At 42.6% G+C, this 20,638-nt stretch overlaps 2 protein-coding genes across 3 annotated transcripts; both read left to right on the top strand.

Annotated features, from left to right (window-relative positions):
• The first annotated feature begins 1,860 nt into the window (after positions 1-1,860).
• Positions 1,861-3,512, top strand: HMX2 (H6 family homeobox 2). The gene is made up of 2 exons (XM_062580520.1): positions 1,861-2,140; positions 2,965-3,512. Exons 1-2 carry the CDS (start codon positions 1,861-1,863, stop codon positions 3,510-3,512), a joined length of 828 nt encoding a protein of 275 aa, XP_062436504.1.
• A 1,746-nt stretch (positions 3,513-5,258) lies between these two features.
• Positions 5,259-19,969, top strand: BUB3 (BUB3 mitotic checkpoint protein). 2 transcript variants are annotated; one of them, XM_062579969.1, is made up of 9 exons: positions 5,259-5,345; positions 5,598-5,736; positions 7,885-8,079; positions 9,035-9,104; positions 11,216-11,367; positions 14,527-14,685; positions 16,051-16,228; positions 16,591-16,807; positions 18,812-19,969. In XM_062579969.1, exons 2-9 carry the CDS (start codon positions 5,728-5,730, stop codon positions 18,819-18,821), a joined length of 990 nt encoding a protein of 329 aa, XP_062435953.1. In that variant the 5' UTR covers positions 5,259-5,345; positions 5,598-5,727; the 3' UTR covers positions 18,822-19,969. The 2 variants fall into 2 exon arrangements, with proteins under 2 accessions (XP_062435953.1, XP_062435955.1); XM_062579971.1 differs by lacking the exon at positions 18,812-19,969 and having other exon boundaries at positions 16,591-16,811.
• Positions 19,970-20,638: the final 669 nt, after the last annotated feature.

Below are 20,638 nucleotides of genomic sequence, written 5' to 3'. Positions count from 1 at the left end.
ATTAAAGCTGACCATTTGTAATGTGTCGCGACCCTGTTGAAAAGCACTGAAAAGGTTAATGTGGTAAAACAGGACAGCACCTGCCCCTCACAGGGAGAGGAGGAGCTGGAACACTTTTGCTAATCAATTAGTCCATTAATGAGTCTATCAAGTAGTTAAGTAGTTAAAGATTATGCCGCTGGTCTGGGTAACAGTCGTCATCTCGCTATACCTAATTATATTATAAGTACTTTATTCAATATACCAGACATAATATGGTGACTTGGAGTTAATGAAAATGTCATTTTAAAACGTCTTGACATTTGTCTCTATTGATTTGTATATTTCCATCTCATTCTTTGCTTTCCCTGATTTGATTTTTTCGTATGTTTCTGGAGAGGGGGAACAACCGCGCTCTGGGAAGAATCAACAGATGAAGCAGGAGCTGCCTCTGCCCGTGGGACGGAGGAGAGAGCCCCTTCGGCTCGTGGGGGGGCGGCGAGACTGCCCCCGCCGCGGCCGGCGGAGCTGCCTCGCTGCCTGCCGCTCGGGCGGCCGCGGCTAAACCCCGCGGCCGGGGCCCGTGCAGAGGCCCACGCACGGCCCCGCGGACCGACGCAGCCCAGTGCGCCGGGATCTGATGCTCGGGTGTCGTTTGCCGCCCGTTTCTCTTAGCGGAAGAGCTTCCCGGTTGTGCTTGGGGTCTCAGCAGCTCCGAAGCGTTATTTTCCCGGAGCTGTTTGTGAGCACCGTGTGCAGGTCACCAGCCCAACAAACGGCAAAACCCGCTCGATCTTAATTAATCTCAAATATTTCCTACGCAGACTCTTGCCCAGTGCGGGCCGCCTTGGCCTGACGTGAAGCTGGCGCAGCGCGTCGGTGCTTGGCTAAACGCGAGGTCTGCAAAGGAGCCACCAGGCTGCGGGGACAGGGCTGGCGACGGGAAAGGGGACTGACTGCCCGCGGCCAAGGACACGCGTGGCAACGCTGGGGAAGGAGACACGGGGCGGGAGGAAGGGGAGGCTCTTTTAAATCGCTGCAGCGAGGAAACGAGGGGTGGGAGCCCTGGAGCGGGGCAGAGCCCTGGAGGAGGGCGTCGCGGTGCACAGGGAAGGAGCCGCGGGGGCTTTGCAGGCAGCTGTGGCACCGCGCCCATCGCCCCGCACAGCGGCTCTTCCCCCACGGCCCGGCCGCGGGTGCCCGTGGGGATGTTTCCCCTTCCAAGGCAGGGAGGAGTGACAGCAAAGCCGCAATCTGTGTCGCCCATTCCCTCCGAGGGAAGGAGCCCCTGACTGCCGGCCAAGTTTATCTGGAGGCACGGGGAGACATCCCCTTCCTCTCGCCTTCCCCCGGCCCCGGGAAGGAAGCGCAGGAGGCGTGTGGCAGAACGGGCGCCCCGGCCGCGGCGCAGCGCGGAGCCCGGGGAAGCCTCCTCCCCGTGCCGCCGAGCCGTGACATTTGGGGGTTTTCTGTGCTCCCTGCGGGACGGGAGGGTAGAGATCGCCGGAGGCGCACGAGATGCCATGGGGCGCGGGCCCAGGCGAGCGGCGCCCGCGGGGGCTCGGCGGGCGGCCGCGGCCGGGGTGCAGCCGCCGCCGTCGGGCCCCCCCCGAGCCCCGCCGGCTTCCAAACTTTCCGCGGCGGCCGCCGCCGTGATTGGCGCGGCGGAGGCCACCTCCATGCAAATGAAGCGCCGCCGCCCGCCGATCACTAGGGGCGCGGGGGCCGGAGCATGCAGTCCGCCTGGGCAGGCGCGGCGAGAGCCGGCCGCGGCGCGCCGGGCCCCCCCGCCGCGCACGGCCGCCGCCCGGCCCCCGCGCACCGGCCCCCCCGCGCCTCTAAAGGGAGAGCTTTCCTCCTCTTATTTCTTATGAGCCCAGGATGAGCGGCAAAGAAGACCCGAGCAAGTGCTGTCCGGCCGCGGCTCCCGTCTCCAGTTTCACCATCCAGTCCATCCTGGGCAGCGGCAGCGCCGACGGCGGCCGGGAGCCCGGCACCAAGGCGGCCGCCGCCTGGCCCGCCCGGCCCAGGAACCTCTCCCTGTCCTCCGACGACGAGGAGCCCGAGGAGAGCTGGAAACACCACGGCTGCTTCTGCCCCGAGGCGCACGGCCCCAAGGAAACGTGCCACAAGCACCAGCCCCTCAGTTTCGCCTGTCTCAGTAAGTATCGGGCGGGCTGGGCGGCGGGCGCCGACGGCAGGGCCGGGCCGGGCCGGGCATGCCGGCACCCTCGTGTGCCCGGGCGGCTCTGGCCGTTGCTTTTCGTTGTTTTCAGGGCAGATTGGATTTGCGGCTGTTCTCGGATAAAGCGGGAGGTGGGTGGGGGGAAACTCCTTCAAAAAAAAAAAAAAAAAAAAAAAAAAAAAGCCCAAGGTGGCTTTTTTCATCCTTCTTTTGCTGCCACCCTACCCCGGTTTAATTAATTAATTACTTTTTTTTTTTTCCTGGGGAAGGGGCGCGTAGACGTTTCATACGAAGGAAAACGCTAGTTTTCTTATAGTGTTCTCGTTTACAGCGGTCGAGTAAGGGGAAAAAAAGATGTCTATTTTCAGCGTTATTTCTAACTAAACAGTCTGTGAAATGCCGTGCTATAAAGTAAAATCTGCCAGCTCATGTCGAGTAAAGAAGCATCTCCTAGCCTGGTACTCATCTGTCTTCACCGAAGCATGCATATCTATCCATCCATATACCTATACACAGCACACATCCAGGTGCTGGAGGGGCAGGTATAGACTAGAAGGTGCCTTCCCCCGACCTAGGCGGTGCTTTCCACCAGGAATGAGGCGGCGAGGCGCTTGCTCGGGGCCGGGACACCTGGCTGGCAGGGGGAGCGGGACGCTTGTCCTGGTCTGCCTTCCGCCGTCCCGCCGTCGAGGGGTGTGTGTGTGTGCGCCCGTGCCGGGCCCGCCGTCGGGGAGGGGGCTGTGGTGTGTGCCCATGCCGGGCCCGCCGTGCCATCCCCGCTCTGTCCCCCGTTGTTGCAGGCAACGCCAAGGGGAGCGGAGCGGCCGCGGCGGCCGGCGCGGAGCGACCGCCCTTCCTCTCGCCATCCCAACAGGACTTTAAGGAGGAGAAAGAGAAGCCCTTGGGGCCCTCCTCGCCCTCCTGCGGGGACCGGCAACGCGACGGCGGGGACCGGCAGGCCGGAGCCGCCAAGAAGAAGACGCGCACGGTGTTCAGCCGCAGCCAGGTCTACCAGCTGGAGTCCACCTTCGACATGAAGCGCTACCTGAGCAGCTCGGAGCGGGCCTGCCTGGCCTCCAGCCTGCAGCTCACCGAGACCCAGGTGAAGACCTGGTTCCAGAACCGCAGGAACAAGTGGAAACGGCAGCTCTCAGCCGAGCTGGAGGCGGCCAACATGGCCCACGCCTCGGCGCAGACTCTGGTGGGCATGCCGCTGGTGTTCAGAGACAATTCCCTCCTCCGGGTGCCGGTGCCCCGGTCCATCGCCTTCCCGGCCCCTCTCTACTACCCCGGCAGCAACCTCTCGGCCTTACCGCTCTACAACCTCTACAACAAGATCGACTACTAAGCGGCCTCCTCGCCGCCGCGGCCGTCGGGCCGCGCCGCGCCGCGGGCGGGGTCGCGGAGCCGCGGGGCCGCGCAGAGGGAGGCGCCGGCGCGAAGCCGGGGCGCCGCGGGCCGCCGGCGCTGCCGCCGCACCGCCCCTCCCGCCCTCTATCCTGCCACTTGAAAGGAAATTAATTAAAAGCGCTATTTCAGATCTGTAAATATTTTTAAAGAAAAGAATAAAACGTTTTAAGCCTCGTTTGTAAATTTGCCAACTCGATCGCATGTTTCCACCGGGGAAGCGGTGCCGCCGAGCCCGCACCGCGTCGAGCCGGGCCGGGCCGGGCCGCGCCGGCGGGCGCCGGGGCAGAGCGGTTTTCGTTGCTGCCTGTTGTCCTAACGCCTCTCCTTGCCGACTTTGCTGCCTTTTCCCCTCGGCTGCGCAGGATCCGCAAGGGGAAATTCTCGCGGTACCTGCACCCGGGGCTTTCGCCGCGTGTGCAGAGCAAAGGCGGTGTCCGCCGGCGCCCCAGACCCCCGCGTCGCTCTCCTCCAGGCCGAGACGCTTAACGCCGAGGGCTTATTTTTTCTGTTATCGTGTTTCCTGCCAGGAAATCCCAGGTGGGCCCTGCCCGCGCAGTGCCGCGGCGGCGCTGGGCCGGGGGAGCGGGCTGGGGCGCTGCGGGCAGCGGCGCCGCGCCGCCCCCGCGGGCCGCTTTGGAGCGGGGCGGGCGGCCCTCGGCAGCGCTCAGCCCGCAGACGTGGCGCCGGGAGGGGGGCGAGGTTTGCAGATGCCACGGTCGCATGCAGAGGGCTTGCCAGCTCCTTAAATAGAAATGTGACACTCCGGGCTGTGATTGATTTTAACGTCCATCGGCTCCTCTCCCTACTGCTACCGCTTCCTCTCGACAGAGGATGCGGTTATTCGTTTAAATAAAAAGTAAATACTTAGTAAAGTGTTATTTAAATTGCAGGCGCCGTTGCATGTTTTATCACGGCCACCTGTTCCGCGGTTAACGCCGGATTTTAATGCAGGAGGGCATTTAAAGCAGCAATAACTGTGTACAATCCAGACGAGGCTACGTTTACGATGTAATGAAAAAAAAAGGCAGAGAAGATCCGAAAAAATAAATCAGGCGAGATGGTTGTGAACATGTGGAAGAGAGAAAGCAAGCTGCGCATTCCCTTCCCCGCACAGAGCCGTACAAAACGCTCAATTCCAGCTCGAGTGCTGAACGTGTCAGCCGCAACGCGCCTGACGCCCGCGACGGGTAAACGTTAGTGTTTGCGCGCAGACGCGTTGTTTCCTCGCGCTGTGTTTCAGATTCTTTCCCCGTCGTTATTATTTTTTGGGGGCGACTCCGCCACTTCGCACCAGACCCTCCCGGAGCGCGGCGCAAGCCCCGGCCCGACGGCGGGGCGCCCCGCAGCCGCGCCCGCCCCGCCGAGGCCGCCCGCGGGCCGCCGCGTTCACGACGGCTAACGGTAACGCACAGGCAGCGGCGAGCGGCGGAGGCCCCGCGCCAGGCACCCCCACCCGCCCCGCGGACTACGAGTCCCGGCGTGCCCGGCGCGCCGAGCGCCGCGCCCCTCCGCGGCGGCATGCCGGGACTTGTAGTCCCCGCCCGCCGCCGCGGCGCGGGCCGGGGGCAGCCCGCGCGGGGCACGCCGGGACTCGTAGTCACGCGGGGCACGCCGGGACGTGTCGTGCCGCCCTTTCGAACCGGCCAATGGGGAGGCGGCGTGGCGCCGCGGGGAGGGGAGGGGCCGGCGGGAGCGCGCGCGCCGGGGCGGTGGCGGTTGAGGCGGCGGTTGAGGCTAGGCCGAAGGCGCTGTAACCGGACGGCTGTAAACGGTAGGGCCGGGCCGGGCGGTGCCCACGGGGCCGGGCCGGGCCGCGCCGCGCTGCGCTGGGCCCGGTGGTGCCGGCGGGGCAGGCTCCCGCCTCTCCCGGCGCGGCGCGGCGCGTCGAGGCCTAGGCGGGAGGGCCGGGCCTGCGGCGCGGGGCGGGCGCTCCCCGCCCGGCTCTCCTCGGGCGCCGCGGCCGCTGCTGCTGGGCTGCCGGGGCCTCCCCGGCCTCTTCTCACGCTCTCGCCTCCCTCCGCAGTTGCCCGCACCGTTCCTTGCTGCTACGGGCCCGGACTGCCGCAGTGCCTCTGTGCTTCCGCGACCGCTGCTCCGCAGGAGGAAAGCTTTACCTCGGCTCTGCCCCGACTACCGAGGGGAACCGCTGCACTATGAAAACGGTACTTCCCGCGGCCCGGCGGAGGCTGCTCCCTCATGTTGCCGGACATCGCTGTCCGCAAAGCGCGCGGCTCCGTTCGAGAAACTTTCACCTTCCTTCTGGTGAAAGGTTGGAGTGTAACGTGTTAACAGGAGCTATAAAATCATAGTGATTTCGTATTTCTTTGCTAAGTGGGTTTTAAGCGAAATAAGATGCATGTTGTACTTAAAACAACATCACAGTTTCATCAGTGTGTTTCTTCACTGTATATGTTTTATAAAGTATTCCGTGGTGCTAAGAAATTCAGTACCTCGTTATTTGAGGTCGACATGAGAATTACTGCTGCTACTCAGTGTGCCATTTCTGAAAAAGCTGCATTTTTGAAAACATACGGTGCTCTTGGGATGAGATTACTTCCCCCCCCCCCCCTTTGGTAAGAACTGGCAATATGTTATATATATGTTCTAATATTGACATGTTTTTTCTGGATTAAAAATAACATCAGAGGGTCCTTTGGGGTCTCTGATGCAAGTTTGCTTCCTTAGTCACACTGCTTTGTTGTTGCTTTTGGGGTGGTTTGTGAATGTTGTATCAGGCACCTCAGATCGCATGCTTGTTGTTTAAGTTGTCTGCCACAAGTAGACAAGATAATTATTGTGTAATTGTTTTGCTTGTTCTCCCGCCCATTAGTTTTTGCGTCTTATATTCACCTGAAATACTCACCTAGGTACTTTTTGCCATTTAAAATGTGATTAAAAGTGACTGCTTTACCAGTATTCATATGGTAATGACTATAGCAGACTCTCAAGTATGTCTGCCAAGAAGTCTCAAAACTCAGTTGAAAAAAGGGTTAAAATGTATTTTTTATTTCCTATTTTTAGGACTTTTTTCATATAAAGTTTAAATGGTAGTAGGTGTTTAAATACTTATTTTTTTTAAAGGGTACCTTATAGAACACTTCCAGAAGTTCTTGCTTACAAAATTTTTCTGGTGTGAAAATGTGTACTTCTCACATTTTATTCGACCTAATTATTCACAGTGACTGAAAATGTTGAGATAGAATAACCATGCACTGAATTTGAACCTTGTCTCTTGATTTGTTGTCAGAGGTCTAATCTCACCTCTGCTACTGTCCATAGAGTTTCCAGAGTGATAGTGTTCAAGAACACCTGGGCTAGTTCATTTCTCGTCTATTTTCCCAAAGGGGAAACCTACTGTTAAGGCCATGGAAAGCATTTTAAAGGGTTTTGGAGATTTTGTTGATGCGTGTATAATGAACAGTTTCTTCATTTGGAACATTTACAAGATCTGCACTGTCCTTTAGATGATGCTTGCAGCTTGTAGTCTCAGCTCTCTGAATTTTTGTACAAACAGCTAGTCCTGCAGAGTGTGACTACTGCAATTATCTTTAGAGTCATTAATCTGTTGTTGTTTTTTTTATTGTTGTTGTTGCTCTGCATTTATACTTTGGCCTACATTTCAGTACCACACAAAGCCTAATCCTTCTTTCCTATCTGACAATGTTTAGACTCAGAAAAAGAAGAAAAATTTTAAAGCTGTTCTGTTTAAGCTATTTTGTAGTGCTTATGGAAACTGAAGTACTGGAAAATTTTAGAGAACTACAAGTCATTTAAGAGAGGATCTAATTGCAATTCTTGAAAATTTATGAAAGTCCTACCAAATCAGCAATACTTCTTGTAGGATATTTGAAATCAGACTCCTCTCTGCCTGCTTTTTTTAAAGTAACTTAATCATAAATTACTGTAAGCATTATCTGTTTTAAAAATATATATTTATACTACATATGGAATATAGTATGTAGGGGAAAATACATTTGTAAGTAACATTATTGAGCCTAATAAATGTCCAGGCTTAAATACAATAATTATTGTCAGAATCCTGTACTAGTTATTTCATGTTGTATTTGATATTTAAACTTTAGAGCTTACAGAATGAGGAGGAATTCATTGCAGACACAGTGATTAGTATCTTTGATTTTAAAGAATTTTTCAGAAATCTGAATGTTCTTCTCTTTCTGTGGAAAAGCTAGCAAACTTCTCATGTTCCCCTTAAATTACCTTTAAGATATATCAGTGATTTGACTATCTTGCTGGGCTAATGTTTGTGCTAGCACTAAAATTATACCTATGTTTTATCATCATTTCTTCAGATGACAGGGTCAAACGAGTTCAAACTAAACCAAACGCCAGATGATGGTATTTCATCGGTAAAGTTCAGTCCAAATACATCTCAGTTTCTGCTTGTTTCGTCCTGGGACACAACTGTCCGGCTCTATGATGTTCCTGCCAACACCATGAGACTCAAATATCAACATTCAGGAGCTGTCCTTGACTGTGCTTTTTATGTAAGTGCATTCTGATGTTGATAGATTTATAGTGCCTAAGATATATGAGAAATTGTTTATTCCATCAAATTAAATGGATAGTTCCTATCTAGATTTAAAAGAAAAAAAACCCAGACTTTTCTGTGCTTCTGCTAATTGCTGTTGTTTTTTTTTTTTTTTTTTTTTTTTTTTTTTTTTAACAAACCTGTTCTAGTCCTAAGCCTGTATTTCCTGTGAAGGGTGCAGACACAAGCATAACTTACTTTTTAAAAAAATAAATAACGCATTTACCCAAAAAAACTACAAACAGTTTTGACATAACTATCTGCATATGTGTTTTTACCTGTGGCACATGAAATAATTTGAGTTTGTTTATGCTTTTTCTACAGTAGTATGGTAAATTGTTTCAAGCAGTACTTTTTTTTTTTTCTGACATGTCTTCCTGTGATTTGATCTTGTGTTATTGTATGTTGTAAGGATCAATTTAAATTTTTAATTCTACTTACATTCTTTTTTTTTTTTTTTTTAACTAGCTGTTTTGCCATATAACTGTTTTTATATTGCCATATAACACAGATCCTCTTATCCTCTTATGGTTTCTGGTTTCTAAATTAGTTTTAAAAGGAATACATTTCAATTGGAACTGACTTGGCAGTCATTTAAAAACAAGCATTGTGTGTGTTTTGCTATTACGGAGGCTTAATATAATTGCTAACGTCATTATTTTCTAGTTTTCCTTTTAAATTAAAAGAAAGTTTTATATATCAAAGTGCTTCACCTGAACGTTTTTAAAGCTTCTGTTATCTACCCAGTTAAGATCTGGGCCAGGTCTTAACCATTGTATCTTAATTTCCATTTTCCCTAAATTCTTGAAAGAAAATAGTCATTTGTTACATGTCCAGGAGACTAAATGCGTATCAACCAGAGATGCATAATGCATATAAGGTGATTTTTTTTTTTTTTTTTTACTCTGTAGGATCCAACCCATGCCTGGAGTGGAGGATTAGATCAGCAATTGAAAATGCACGATCTAAACACGGACCAAGGTAAGCAGACTGATTTTGTAAGTAGGCTCTTTAAAACAATTGAACTAAACCTAAGATTTATATACTTGTGCAAAAGCAAAATAGTGAAATGTGTTTATAGTTCTCCAGATGGGGGATATTTCCTTTTAGCAGTAGTTCAGGTTTTAATTAATAAACCTCCTCATATATATTGGTTACTGGTACAAGTGTTTCACTTGATCAGTCAGAAACATTGTGAGAAAAGTCATGTTTGCTTTTGTGCATTGCATAATAGTAGTTTAAAAATCAGTGTCATTCTAGCTCTGGAAGATGTTCAGCAGGGCAAAGGGGAATCCAGGTAATCGTCTAGCCTCAATAAAGATGTATATGGTTCCTAAAGGTTTTTCTTGCTTGAAAGGTAAAGTACGATGGGTGTTGACTTATACATGACGTGATTCCTGATCTCATCCGCTGCCTCCTGATGTAAAAAAAATACTGAGATTGTGTCCTACATGAATCAGAAGTAAGGTGGCTGTTTGCTTTTGTGCATATGAAGCTTATAATTATTTGGCTTGTGACATGCAGAAACATGCTGTTTTTTTCATAGAGTACCTACTGTATTCATCACTTCTAATAATTGATGCTCACTCACTTCAAAAGAGAAGTTAAAAAGTTGTACCTTGACTTTTACATAGAAATGCATGCTGAGATAACAGAGTTAAATTTGAAAATATTTTTAAAAAACATTATACATTAAAGGTAAGATGCTTAGCATGTCTATTTTCACAAGATTTTTAGTATTACATACTGTATTTCATGTTTAGGGTACAGCTCCTATTGATTTAAGTTGTCACTGTTAGTGCTTGATGCTGCTCTTCTACCTTCTTTTGTCACCAAGGTAGAGCTGTTTAGGGCACTGTACCAGCAGGATTCCTTTTGGTGCAATTGAAGACTCTGCTGCAGTACCTTTAATAGAATGGCCTCATCTATCCCTTCCAAGCTTTTAGGGGTTTTACTTATATGGTGATGAATATTCACTATTTATTTTGCATAAAGTTTTTTTAATAAAGTAATAAAAGTTTTATTTACTTTAAGATGAAAATTGAAGGGTAAGAAACCACTATATGCCTGTCACACTGATGTTTTATGGTTCTTCAGTAATGTTGGATCTTCAAAAAAAACCGTATGTGCGTTTATCTAGCAGAACAACTGTTGGCACTAATAGGTATCATATAGACTTATGGAAGGGTTTGCCAGTTTTCCAAACATTTGGTAGATACTTTTTGTAGGACTTCGTGAGATAGATTTCTGTTGACAGTGCTGCTCTTCCATGTGTGTCTCATGGAGGGGGGAATTAGTAACCTCTACTAGATCTCTGAGCATGTTATTTTCAAAGGTTTATATTTTAACAATATTCGGAATGGACTTTCACAAGTATGGCAAAATGTTGGTCCTTAGCATAAAGTTTTTGCATTTTCAAATTTAATAGCCTTATACTATGATTGCCTTTAAGAAAACACTGCTAAAATTAAACACAGACTTCTCCAGTGAGTTATTGCTGCAGATTATGGACCTACTTTGTCTAACTTTGGCGGGGGGAGAGAGAAAGATAATCAGCCTGAGGCATGTATAGTGTGCCAAAATCAGCCAATGACCAGAGCTTGACAAACTTGTGTGCAGTTGTAACAAAATGAGGTATTAAAGGTCAAACAATTTTATTATAGATAAATCTAGTCTTCTACTAGAAGTGCTCATATTAACCGTAATTCCTTTCTTTTGTCCTACTGTTAACATATGCAAGCTTAAATCTCATTCAGCTTTCTGTATTAAGTGTCTGTATCGCAGACACTTATCAAGTAGATACTTAACACTTTATACCTCTGTAGATCTTTGTGTGGCAGCCTAAAATTGTTAATATGCTTTGATAATCTCAGGAGACAAGTCTAAATTTAATGTATCTGATCTTTGAAAATTATGCTTTTGAAGATTGAGCAATCTTTAAAGGGAATCCTAGCATATTAGTACATCCATGGGAATGTCAGAAGATGGTGTGTTGTTACTGCAGTAATGTGTGCTTTTTTTTTCTTTGTACAAAATGTTTTGAATGTTTGGGGAGCCAATAAAATTACTATAGACTATATTTTCTCTTACAGAAAACCTAGTTGGTGCCCACGATGCTCCTATCAGATGTGTTGAGTATTGCCCAGAAGTGAATGTAATGGTGACTGGAAGCTGGGATCAAACAGTTAAACTATGGGATCCCAGAACTCCTTGTAATGCAGGAACTTTCTCTCAACCTGAAAAGGTAGATACGAGATACTGTATCCCAGATAATATGTTAAATAGTACATCCAGTGCCTGTGGATCATCATTGTACAGCATACTATCTTCAACTATGAAACTTGAATACAAAAAGTTACTTTTGATATTTTTAAGCTCTGAGAATGAATGTTGCACACTGAAATGTTGAAAATAGCAAGATTTCAGGTTAAGGTTTCATCACTAGGAGAACATAACAATTCTTACTGTTTGTGATCTATGAAATCCTTATGCTTCTAATCACAATTGAGGAAGGAAAACCTAACAAATACAGCGTTAGAAATTGAGACAGATATTAATTTCATGGTCGTCTTTAAGTCAGGGATGGCGCATATTATAGTTAAATATTAAGATTTGTAGAGATCAGATTCTGGCAGTCATAAGGTCTGATTATTTACTAATGTGCATAAGGTTATAGTAGGGAGGCCACTTTATCTTCCTAGAATAATATATATTTTTTGTTAGTATTAAAGGGTTAAACAGAATTGGTTGGACAGAATTGCTTCTATTGCAAGTTACCTGTGGCTGTACTAATAATGCCTAGTAAAATAAGGCATTCTCCTAATGCTGTAATTCTCCTAATACTCTTCTGATACTCCATATTACAGATCAAGAAGAAAAAGGCAAGATGTAGTATCTTAAACTTTTTCTAATGGTGATGGGGTGTGCTAATCTTTATACTGCTTGCAGTGATGTCACTAATAGAATTACAAGAAAATAGTTTCTTCTTTTTATCATAGACTCCTAAACATAGGCTGGATTGCTAGATAATATTACACGTGAATATTTTTTGTCTATCCTGTTTTTAGATTTAATTTAGTTCTGTTAAAATATATTGTCAAGTTGTAGTTACGAGCCATCGTTATGTTCCATATTGCATCTAAATAGCTATTACTTTTGTCACAACATAGCTGAATCTACTTCTGGCAAGACCTTTGTTCAGAATAAAGTAGCTGCATTATTTCTAGTTTTGATTTATAATTGTGTGTAGCATGTAAAGAACTGTGATAAATTGCTGACAGAATATCATATAATGGACAGCCACAGTGAATCAAGCTGCTTATTGGTTCAGCAAAGTTCATTATGTCATTTTTTTAATACTGCTTTTGATAAATGCGTACACCTACTCAACTGCATGACAATGGTTTCATTTGATTTATGATTGTGTGGTGTAGAGAGAATACTTACTATACAGGTGTGACATCAATTTGTAAAGAAGATTTAATGTTCTTTATGCCTTTGTTTCCATACCTGCATAAAAATTATATAATGTTTGTTAATATTTTTGGATCAATTTTTGTATCAGTTGGAAAGGGAAATTTAAAAAGCTCTCCTGTTAAAGTATGTAATTATCCTTGGTTAAGTTTTCTTGTCCTTTTAATATCTAAATGGGATTTGGCAATTGAGATCATCAGAAATTTTAGATGACTTTTATATGAACTCTCACGTTTCGGTCTTGAAAAAGAAACATGTTTTGTTTAAAGCAAGAATGTATGCCTAGTGAATGTGTATTAGTTAAAGGAAGCTTTATTTTTATACATACATATATATGTGTGTGTGTATTTACTTGCGCATATATATATATATATATATATATATACACACATACATACATACACACAAACCTATCAGATAACTTATTGTTTTCTTTCTGTTAAAAACTAATTTTTTGAAAAAAAAAATCCCTAGGAATGTTTATAGTAAATCATCAGAAAAGTTGTTTAACATTTCAGTGCAGTCTTACTGGAAACAAGTAGCTTTATTGGGCTTTATCAGAGAACTAGAAAGTGAAATCATTTGCTTCAGTTATATTGTACAAGCACATGCCAATAATAAATTGAATCGTTCTGGCAGGATACCAGATCTCCTACACTTTTCATTCTAGTTCTGAGGTATTTACAGTACCTGCTTCCTATATATTAGCTCATTAGGTCACTTCTGTAAAAACTTGTTTTTGTTATACCTTGTTATTCATGTTAACAGCTCAGTGACAGCACAACTATTAGGTAGCTGGATTCCATCTTGCTTGTGTATCGGCAGCTTTAAATTCAATTAATAATACAGGGGTTTTGATCAAACTTGATTTATTTTGACGTATTCTCAGATAACAGCATCTCAAATAATAGAAACTGAATGGCTTATCTACTGAGTACTTTCTTGAGAAATTTGAGAAACAAAAGTTAGAAACTCTGAGCCAATTTTGAGTTCAACTGAAATTCCAAGCCATAATTTTTAATGGATGTCAAGAATATTGCTTCAGTCAACTTCGCTCAGTTTTATTGAAGCATATATTAAATTAGATTTTAATGTTTTCTTGATGATTTATTTCTCCTTATTAACATGAAGTTCAAGTTGAAGTAATAAGGTGTTCTGTTTAAAAAAAAAAAGGAAGGAAAAAGATATTACCAGACAAAGGAAAAACAACAAAAAAAATGAGGTAGTATTGTAGGACTGAAGCGCATGATTGTGACTCGATCCTGCAGATTGCAAGCTGTGCACATCAAGTAGAGATGAATTCTAATTTCCATAGCCTTTCTTTTCCCAATTACTTTGTGCATATTTTTCTTCTAGCTTGAAATCTCTTATCTATTTAATACTTAAAATATTTTGAGGAAAACTTGAATAATATTGATTTCGCTTTTGAATTATACATAAATAGAAATGCTACTGTACACATACAGAATTTAGAATGGGGTAATACCAGGCAAGGGCAGAAATACCATGTATGATATATTATTTAGGTATCACTGTGATCTAGAGACTAATTAAAAAATTGAACAAATGTACTTGAAACTTAAAATTTCACAAGTCCATATTCATATTTCAATCTTTCTTTTTTTTTTTTTGGTAAATAAGTTATATACAGGATCATGATCCTGTGTTAAGCTTTATTTTAAGACATGTACCAGAATGCAGAGTTAAGGCTAAGCTATTGAAATACTAAATCGGTGTTTGATCAGTAACTGACTCCATACTAGTGCAGTTTATTCCAAATTTAAGTTATAAACTGAAATGAAAGGGAAGTGAATCTGTAGCTATGGATTGAATTGTGTTTTCTTAATTGTATGTTGCCAATGCTTTGTGTACAGTGAACCATGGATATCCAGGCTGATAAGTGTATAATGTTGTACTTTTTTTCTAAAAGGTGTACACACTTTCTGTGTCTGGAGATAGGCTAATTGTGGGGACTGCAGGTCGGAGAGTGCTGGTGTGGGATTTGCGCAACATGGGTTATGTTCAGCAGCGAAGAGAATCAAGCCTGAAGTATCAGACCCGCTGCATTAGAGCATTTCCAAATAAACAGGTATGGGAGCCATGGCAGCAATTATACTTCTGTGGAATATTTTTTGGGGAAAGAGGGTGGCTTTTTTTTTAAAGCTTCTGCCCCTTTCTCTCATCTAAAAAAAATATTTTTGATTTTTATGTGTCATAATTGAACTTTTTTTATGACACACCTTGTTCCAGATCCTCTTCTGAGGAAAAGTGTTGCTTAGGAATGTTTGCCACCCCACTCACTACCATGTTTTTCTCATTTATGTTTCCTCAGATTCTTTCTCTCTCTCTCTTTTTTTTTTTTTTTCTCCTTGATAACGTTGTTTTAAACTGGTTATTTAATACATGACAATACTGGTGTGTAACCTTCAAAAAACTTAGCTTTTATACATTGTAGCCCTAGATTCTTCAATAGGATAAAAATTACGTGAATGTGGCTCATATTTTTCTTCCTTTTATATTCTTTCTTCAAATCTGACTGTCATGCACTCAAGACTTGAGGACCCGTTATCTAGGGGGAATTGTAAAATTTAGGTCATCATACAGCTATTCCACATAGATTAACATAGTGTGTCTGCGATTTCTAGCCCTTTTTGAAGCAAAGCAAGATCAGCTTACTCTGACATAAGAAAGAACCAATGTGGAAGAGTTTCCCTGTGTAAGCAGTGGAATTACTTGTTCTGGAACTGGCATGAATATATATATATTTGTGTGTGTGTATATATTTTCAGTTCTAGTTGTAGTATAACATTGATCTTCCAGACTATAAGGTAGTCTGGATTTTGAAGAGCCTTGTTACAGATAGATATCATAATCCTATTTCTGAGAAGATCTGTTACAGGTTAAATTCAGAAGTTCTAATACAAGCGCCCTAAGTTGCTGTAAGTCAGGGCTACAATTAACTGAGTAAGTGGGCGCCCCTTTTATAATCAAGTTTCACTGAAAATACTGTTTCAGCCTTGAGTGTTTAGCTGACAGTATACTACTCTGAACTAATGGTAATGTAATGCAATTCTGAAACTAAACAGTCCTATGGGTATCCATAATATCTGAGGTACCTAGGCCCTATGGTATACATGGGCAAATACAAGAGGCTACTAACTCTTTTCTTTTTTCTCTCTTCTCCCTCACCCACCAACCTGTTTTTGGAGCTGCAGCAGTAGTTAGAAGCCTCACTGTAAGCTTTCGCTTGTGGTGGAGTGAGAATTTCCCAGAAAGCTTTTCCTACATTGGTTCTTTGTTAGAAGCAAATTCTATCGCTGATACCATGGCTCTGTGGTAAAACATAATTTCCATTTGTACATAATGTAAGATTTTTTACATTTTATTTATTTGAATTTAGATTTCTATTCTATTCTAAACATCTAAAATGCACATCTCCAATTTTCTTTGGTAGGGTTATGTGTTAAGTTCTATTGAAGGCCGTGTTGCAGTGGAATATTTGGATCCAAGTCCAGAAATACAGAAGAAGAAATATGCGTTCAAGTGTCACCGTTTGAAGGAGAATAACATTGAACAGATTTATCCAGTTAATGCCATTTCTTTCCATAATGTCCACAACACGTTTGCTACAGGTGGTGTAGATACAATCAGTTTTTAATATTTACTGGTATTAAAAAGTTTTCAGTGTATCAGCTTCTTTAACTTAACAGGTCAGCCTTTACTTGATATGCCTTTACTTTATAGACCTTTAAATCATACTTCTTGCTTTGAGCAGAGTTTTGAAATTATTTTATGTAGTGAGAGTTACTTCTTTTAACAGATTTTATGAAATACTCATTGTACTCGCTGCTGCATTATTCAACTCTATGTAATGTTGTGCTTTGATTGACAAAGTAATTTCATGTAGTTTTCTCCTTTTATTCTTTGCTGTATGTATTCGATCTTACACTTCTAGTTATAATTTATCAACAGATTTTGTTAATTAATTTTTCAGGTGGTTCTGATGGATTTGTAAATATTTGGGATCCCTTTAATAAGAAACGGCTGTGTCAGTTCCATCGGTATCCTACTAGCATAGCATCACTTGCCTTCAGCAATGATGGAACCACCCTTGCAATAGCTTCTTCATATATGTATGAAATGGATGACATTGAACATCCTGAAGATGGTATCTATATTCGCCAAGTGACAGATGCAGAAACAAAACCTAAGTGAGTATGCTTCACCTGTATTTGAGCCTTTCTGAGCATTCATCCCAAGATTTATTAATTTTCTTAAATTCATGAATAGCATTATTGATGCCAGTAGATAGTGCAGCTTGACAGTAGGGTTGGATTTGATTTTATCTTGTTCGCCCAAGCTTTCAATATCCGTAGGTTGATAGACGTCTGATGGATAAAATTGTGCCTAGTTGTTTAGCAGAAGAAGAATGTCAAACTCTTATCCCTTTTGAATAGATGCTATTATATGAAGCTGTGGAATTATTGCTAGCTCATTGCTTCAAAATTAAGTGAAGAATTCAAAAATAATTTGAGTAAAAGTTAGGATTAATGAAATTAAAGAAACACACTACATATCTAGCTGTTATAGTCAGAGTGAATTTGGATACTGTTCTTCCAAGAAAACCTTCCTAGGTTTTGTAAAATCAAGTAAAGGACTTTCTCAGTCCTTGTGTTGCAGAGTTTACTGAAGCCCTCTAATACACTTTTCTGTCACTGTTGCTGTGAAAATGGGGCTAACAGATGATTGGAGGTAAAAGATTTCTGTTAAGTTATTTGGCACAAATGTTTAGAAAACCTGACATTGTAGAACTGCACTACTCTTCATTTTGCTTGTGTGGGGTTAGTTTAGAATTTCAAATTCTTGTGGTTTGTCACTGCTAATTTCTTCTTTTAGTACTCATACTGTCTTATATTTTGTCTTATGCCATTGTCTCCATTGTTTTTTTATTATTATTTCAGTGGATATATAAGTAGCCGTATATCAGTGATCAGAGTTCTTGAGCCTACAACCTCAAGACCTTTTTTCCTCTGAAGAGACTTATGTCAGAGCAGCTATTTCCCCACTGTACAGATGTGGGAAGAATATTATAAAAGAACAAATCTCTCACTTGAAAAGGCTTGTTTTAAAATAATTTTGGTACTGATGGGGGAAAAATAAAAAGCATAACTTTCAGTTCTTATTCCTGTAACTTTCTCTCTTTTTTTTTCTTTTTTCTAAAGTCCAGAGCTAATTTCTCATAGTTATTTGTAAAATCAGATTCTGCTTCATATATACATTTGGGAGAAATTAAAAAAAGAGGTGATACAATAATACTTGTTGTTATTGGTCTTGTAATATTAAGAACTATTTTCAGTTATTTTTGTTCTTTGCTAGTAATGGTTGCTAATTCTGTAGATGCTTCATTCTGCCGTATGAGGAGGTTAATCTGCAATTAAACAATATTTCCTCTTGGCCCTCCATTATTTTCTGAAACAGATGGTTCATCATTTCCTGGGCTGTTAAACACAGCGAGGTTAAGGTTAGACTCTTGGGAATCAGCTAGTTTTGAATCTTATTAGACTGTAGAAGGAAAACTAATAAGAATACTCCTTAATATCATTTTGTGACTGTAAACAATTATTTATTAGCAAACAATTGATCCCAGAAGGGCAAATTGTTTGAGTCAGTAATGAGCTGAGAAAAGACAGAGCATATCTGTGTATTTGGAAAATAATTGTAACGTAATTGCAATGCATTTAGACAGGCATCTTTTTGGACCTGTTTGTATCTTTAAATGAATTTCTGAAAACATTAACAAGGTTTACATGCTTTTCTGACATTTATAAGTTGCTTGTGCCAACCTTAGGGCACTAGTCTCTGGTGACTAAGAATTTTATATATATATTAATGTTACAGTAGTGTGAGTCATTTCTGATTTATTATGAAAATAGATTACTTGGAACAAGACTAATAGTTTTGATTGTTTCTCTTTGCATATTAATTTGAATTACCTTGCGTTTCTGCATAACACATTCTTAAATGCATCAAGATGGTGCCATATTATATAAAGAATAACTGGCAAGGTCAGAGTTTTAGTCACTGAGTTATGTATCATATCTTGATACAAGTGAAAGCTGTCTTTCTACATACTAGCATTTATGGAATGTCAAATATTTTACCTGCTTATGAATATTCTACAAAATACTTGCTGAAACATGATTTATTTATTTCAGGTCTACTTAGACTTCTGGTGATATCCCTTTTCTACAAAAGATGCCCACGTGCTCCTAACAAGACCAAACTAAAAAGAATAGAAATGGGAAGAACAATCTTTGTATTGATATTTTTAACTAAGAAATATCTGTTTGTATGTTGCAGTATGTCATAATCTGTCATTACTTTTCTGCTTAAAACAGTAGTGAATCAATGTTTACTTTAACTGCTGTCTGTAGGTAAAATAGTTCTTTCCTGTAGGTAACTTTGCTTATACGATTTCTTAACAACTTAAAACATTTTGTTGTATCCTAATTATGAAAACTTCCAGTGTTCTCAGAATTGTTCAATAAATATACATCTTAGGGTTTTTTGAAAATAAATTTTGTGTAATAACCTTTACTGTTGGTGAAACAAACATTGAGTTCTAGATACTTCATTATGGGAAATTTCTTAACCTTTGTCTTCTGAGTGAAGTAAAAGGGGAATACTTTCCTCACCTGAGGATGTTTAACTATTCAGATAATGTGTTCACAGTACTGTGAAAGTCTAGAGTTGTATTAGGAGTGCTGTGTTATCTTGATGACTTGATATTACTGGAAAACTGTTTTATCATTTCTGAAGGAAAGTGAGACCTCTGTAGCATGTAGTGCTCTTTAGTTTGTCATATGCTACTACTGTGTATTTGTAGAGAAGCCCAAGGTTAATCATGCATGTGAAGAATTGAGGGTTGAGGGAAGCAAATTGAGACCTTGAGCTATAGCAGGTTGGTTTGTTCAGAGTCTGCAAGTTTGACCTGAGAGCCTCAAGTCTGTAGTATCACAAATAAAGGTAGAAAAGAACAGTGCTAAGAGTGCAGATGCAATTCTGGCCACATCAGCAATGCAGTATGCTCTTTCTCTGTATGTTTTGTTTGCCTTATTGCCACTTGGTCAGAAGTGTAATTTGTAGTCAGAATGTTGTATCAGCCACCTGAGGATTTGGAGCGTAAGAGGGAGAAATGATCGAACTTAAACATTTTAATTTCTGTTTGGAAAGTAGTATGAGGAAAACACTTTAGGTACTCTGTATATGTCTGTCTCGTTCTGTTTTTTTTTTTCCCTCTCTAGGTCCGCTCTAATCAAGAAAATAAACCTGCAAATCTATCTCAAATAAAAGAATATTTTCTGTGCTGAATATTCCAGTCTGGCTTGTGGAAATGCTTTCTGATTAGTAGTACCAATAAAAGTTCTTTCATCCAATGCCGTTTGCAGAATGGACTTTCAGATCATGCTTTAAAAGTTGTTTATATCTTCCTTAAGCGGTTTATATCAGGTGTTTGAGAAGCACTTCAGGAACTTTGAAGTGAGCAGTAAGGTGGGACACAAGGAAACATGACTGCTTCTGTGAGCTTTATCCAAGGTGATTGTTGTGTGGATATGTTGGAGGAAGGGATGATTGGTTTCGTATCTTACTTCAACCTTTTCTGTTCTGAAATAAGTGACTGTATAATCAGTGGGAGTACTTCCGTATTTTTAAGAAAGCAAACTTGTTGGCAATGGGAATAGTAACAGACTGTTCCAAAGAAGGTGGTGATGGAGAGGAAACTGAGCTCTGCAGTGTTAAGCTGTTGTCAGGTAGAGATAATAATTGGTTGTATGTGGAATATTTGATGCTTTGTCATGAGCTAGATCTGGATTCTTTAATAATCTTAGTAGTCTGCTTTCAGTAGGTTTAAAAGAATTAAAGATTTTGCTGAATATGCAAATGAATGCCACAGTCACTAGAGGTGAACCTGTTCTCTATCCTGATAGACGTATACTATCCCTGTTTTTTCAAATGTTAACAGACTGTTTTGCACTCTTGGG

Source organism: Rhea pennata, chromosome 7 (genome assembly GCF_028389875.1).
Source record: "Rhea pennata isolate bPtePen1 chromosome 7, bPtePen1.pri, whole genome shotgun sequence".
NCBI classification, from domain to species: domain Eukaryota; kingdom Metazoa; phylum Chordata; class Aves; order Rheiformes; family Rheidae; genus Rhea; species Rhea pennata.
The sequence above is the reverse complement of the archived record's forward strand: the minus strand, read 5'-3'. Positions and strand labels throughout refer to the sequence as shown.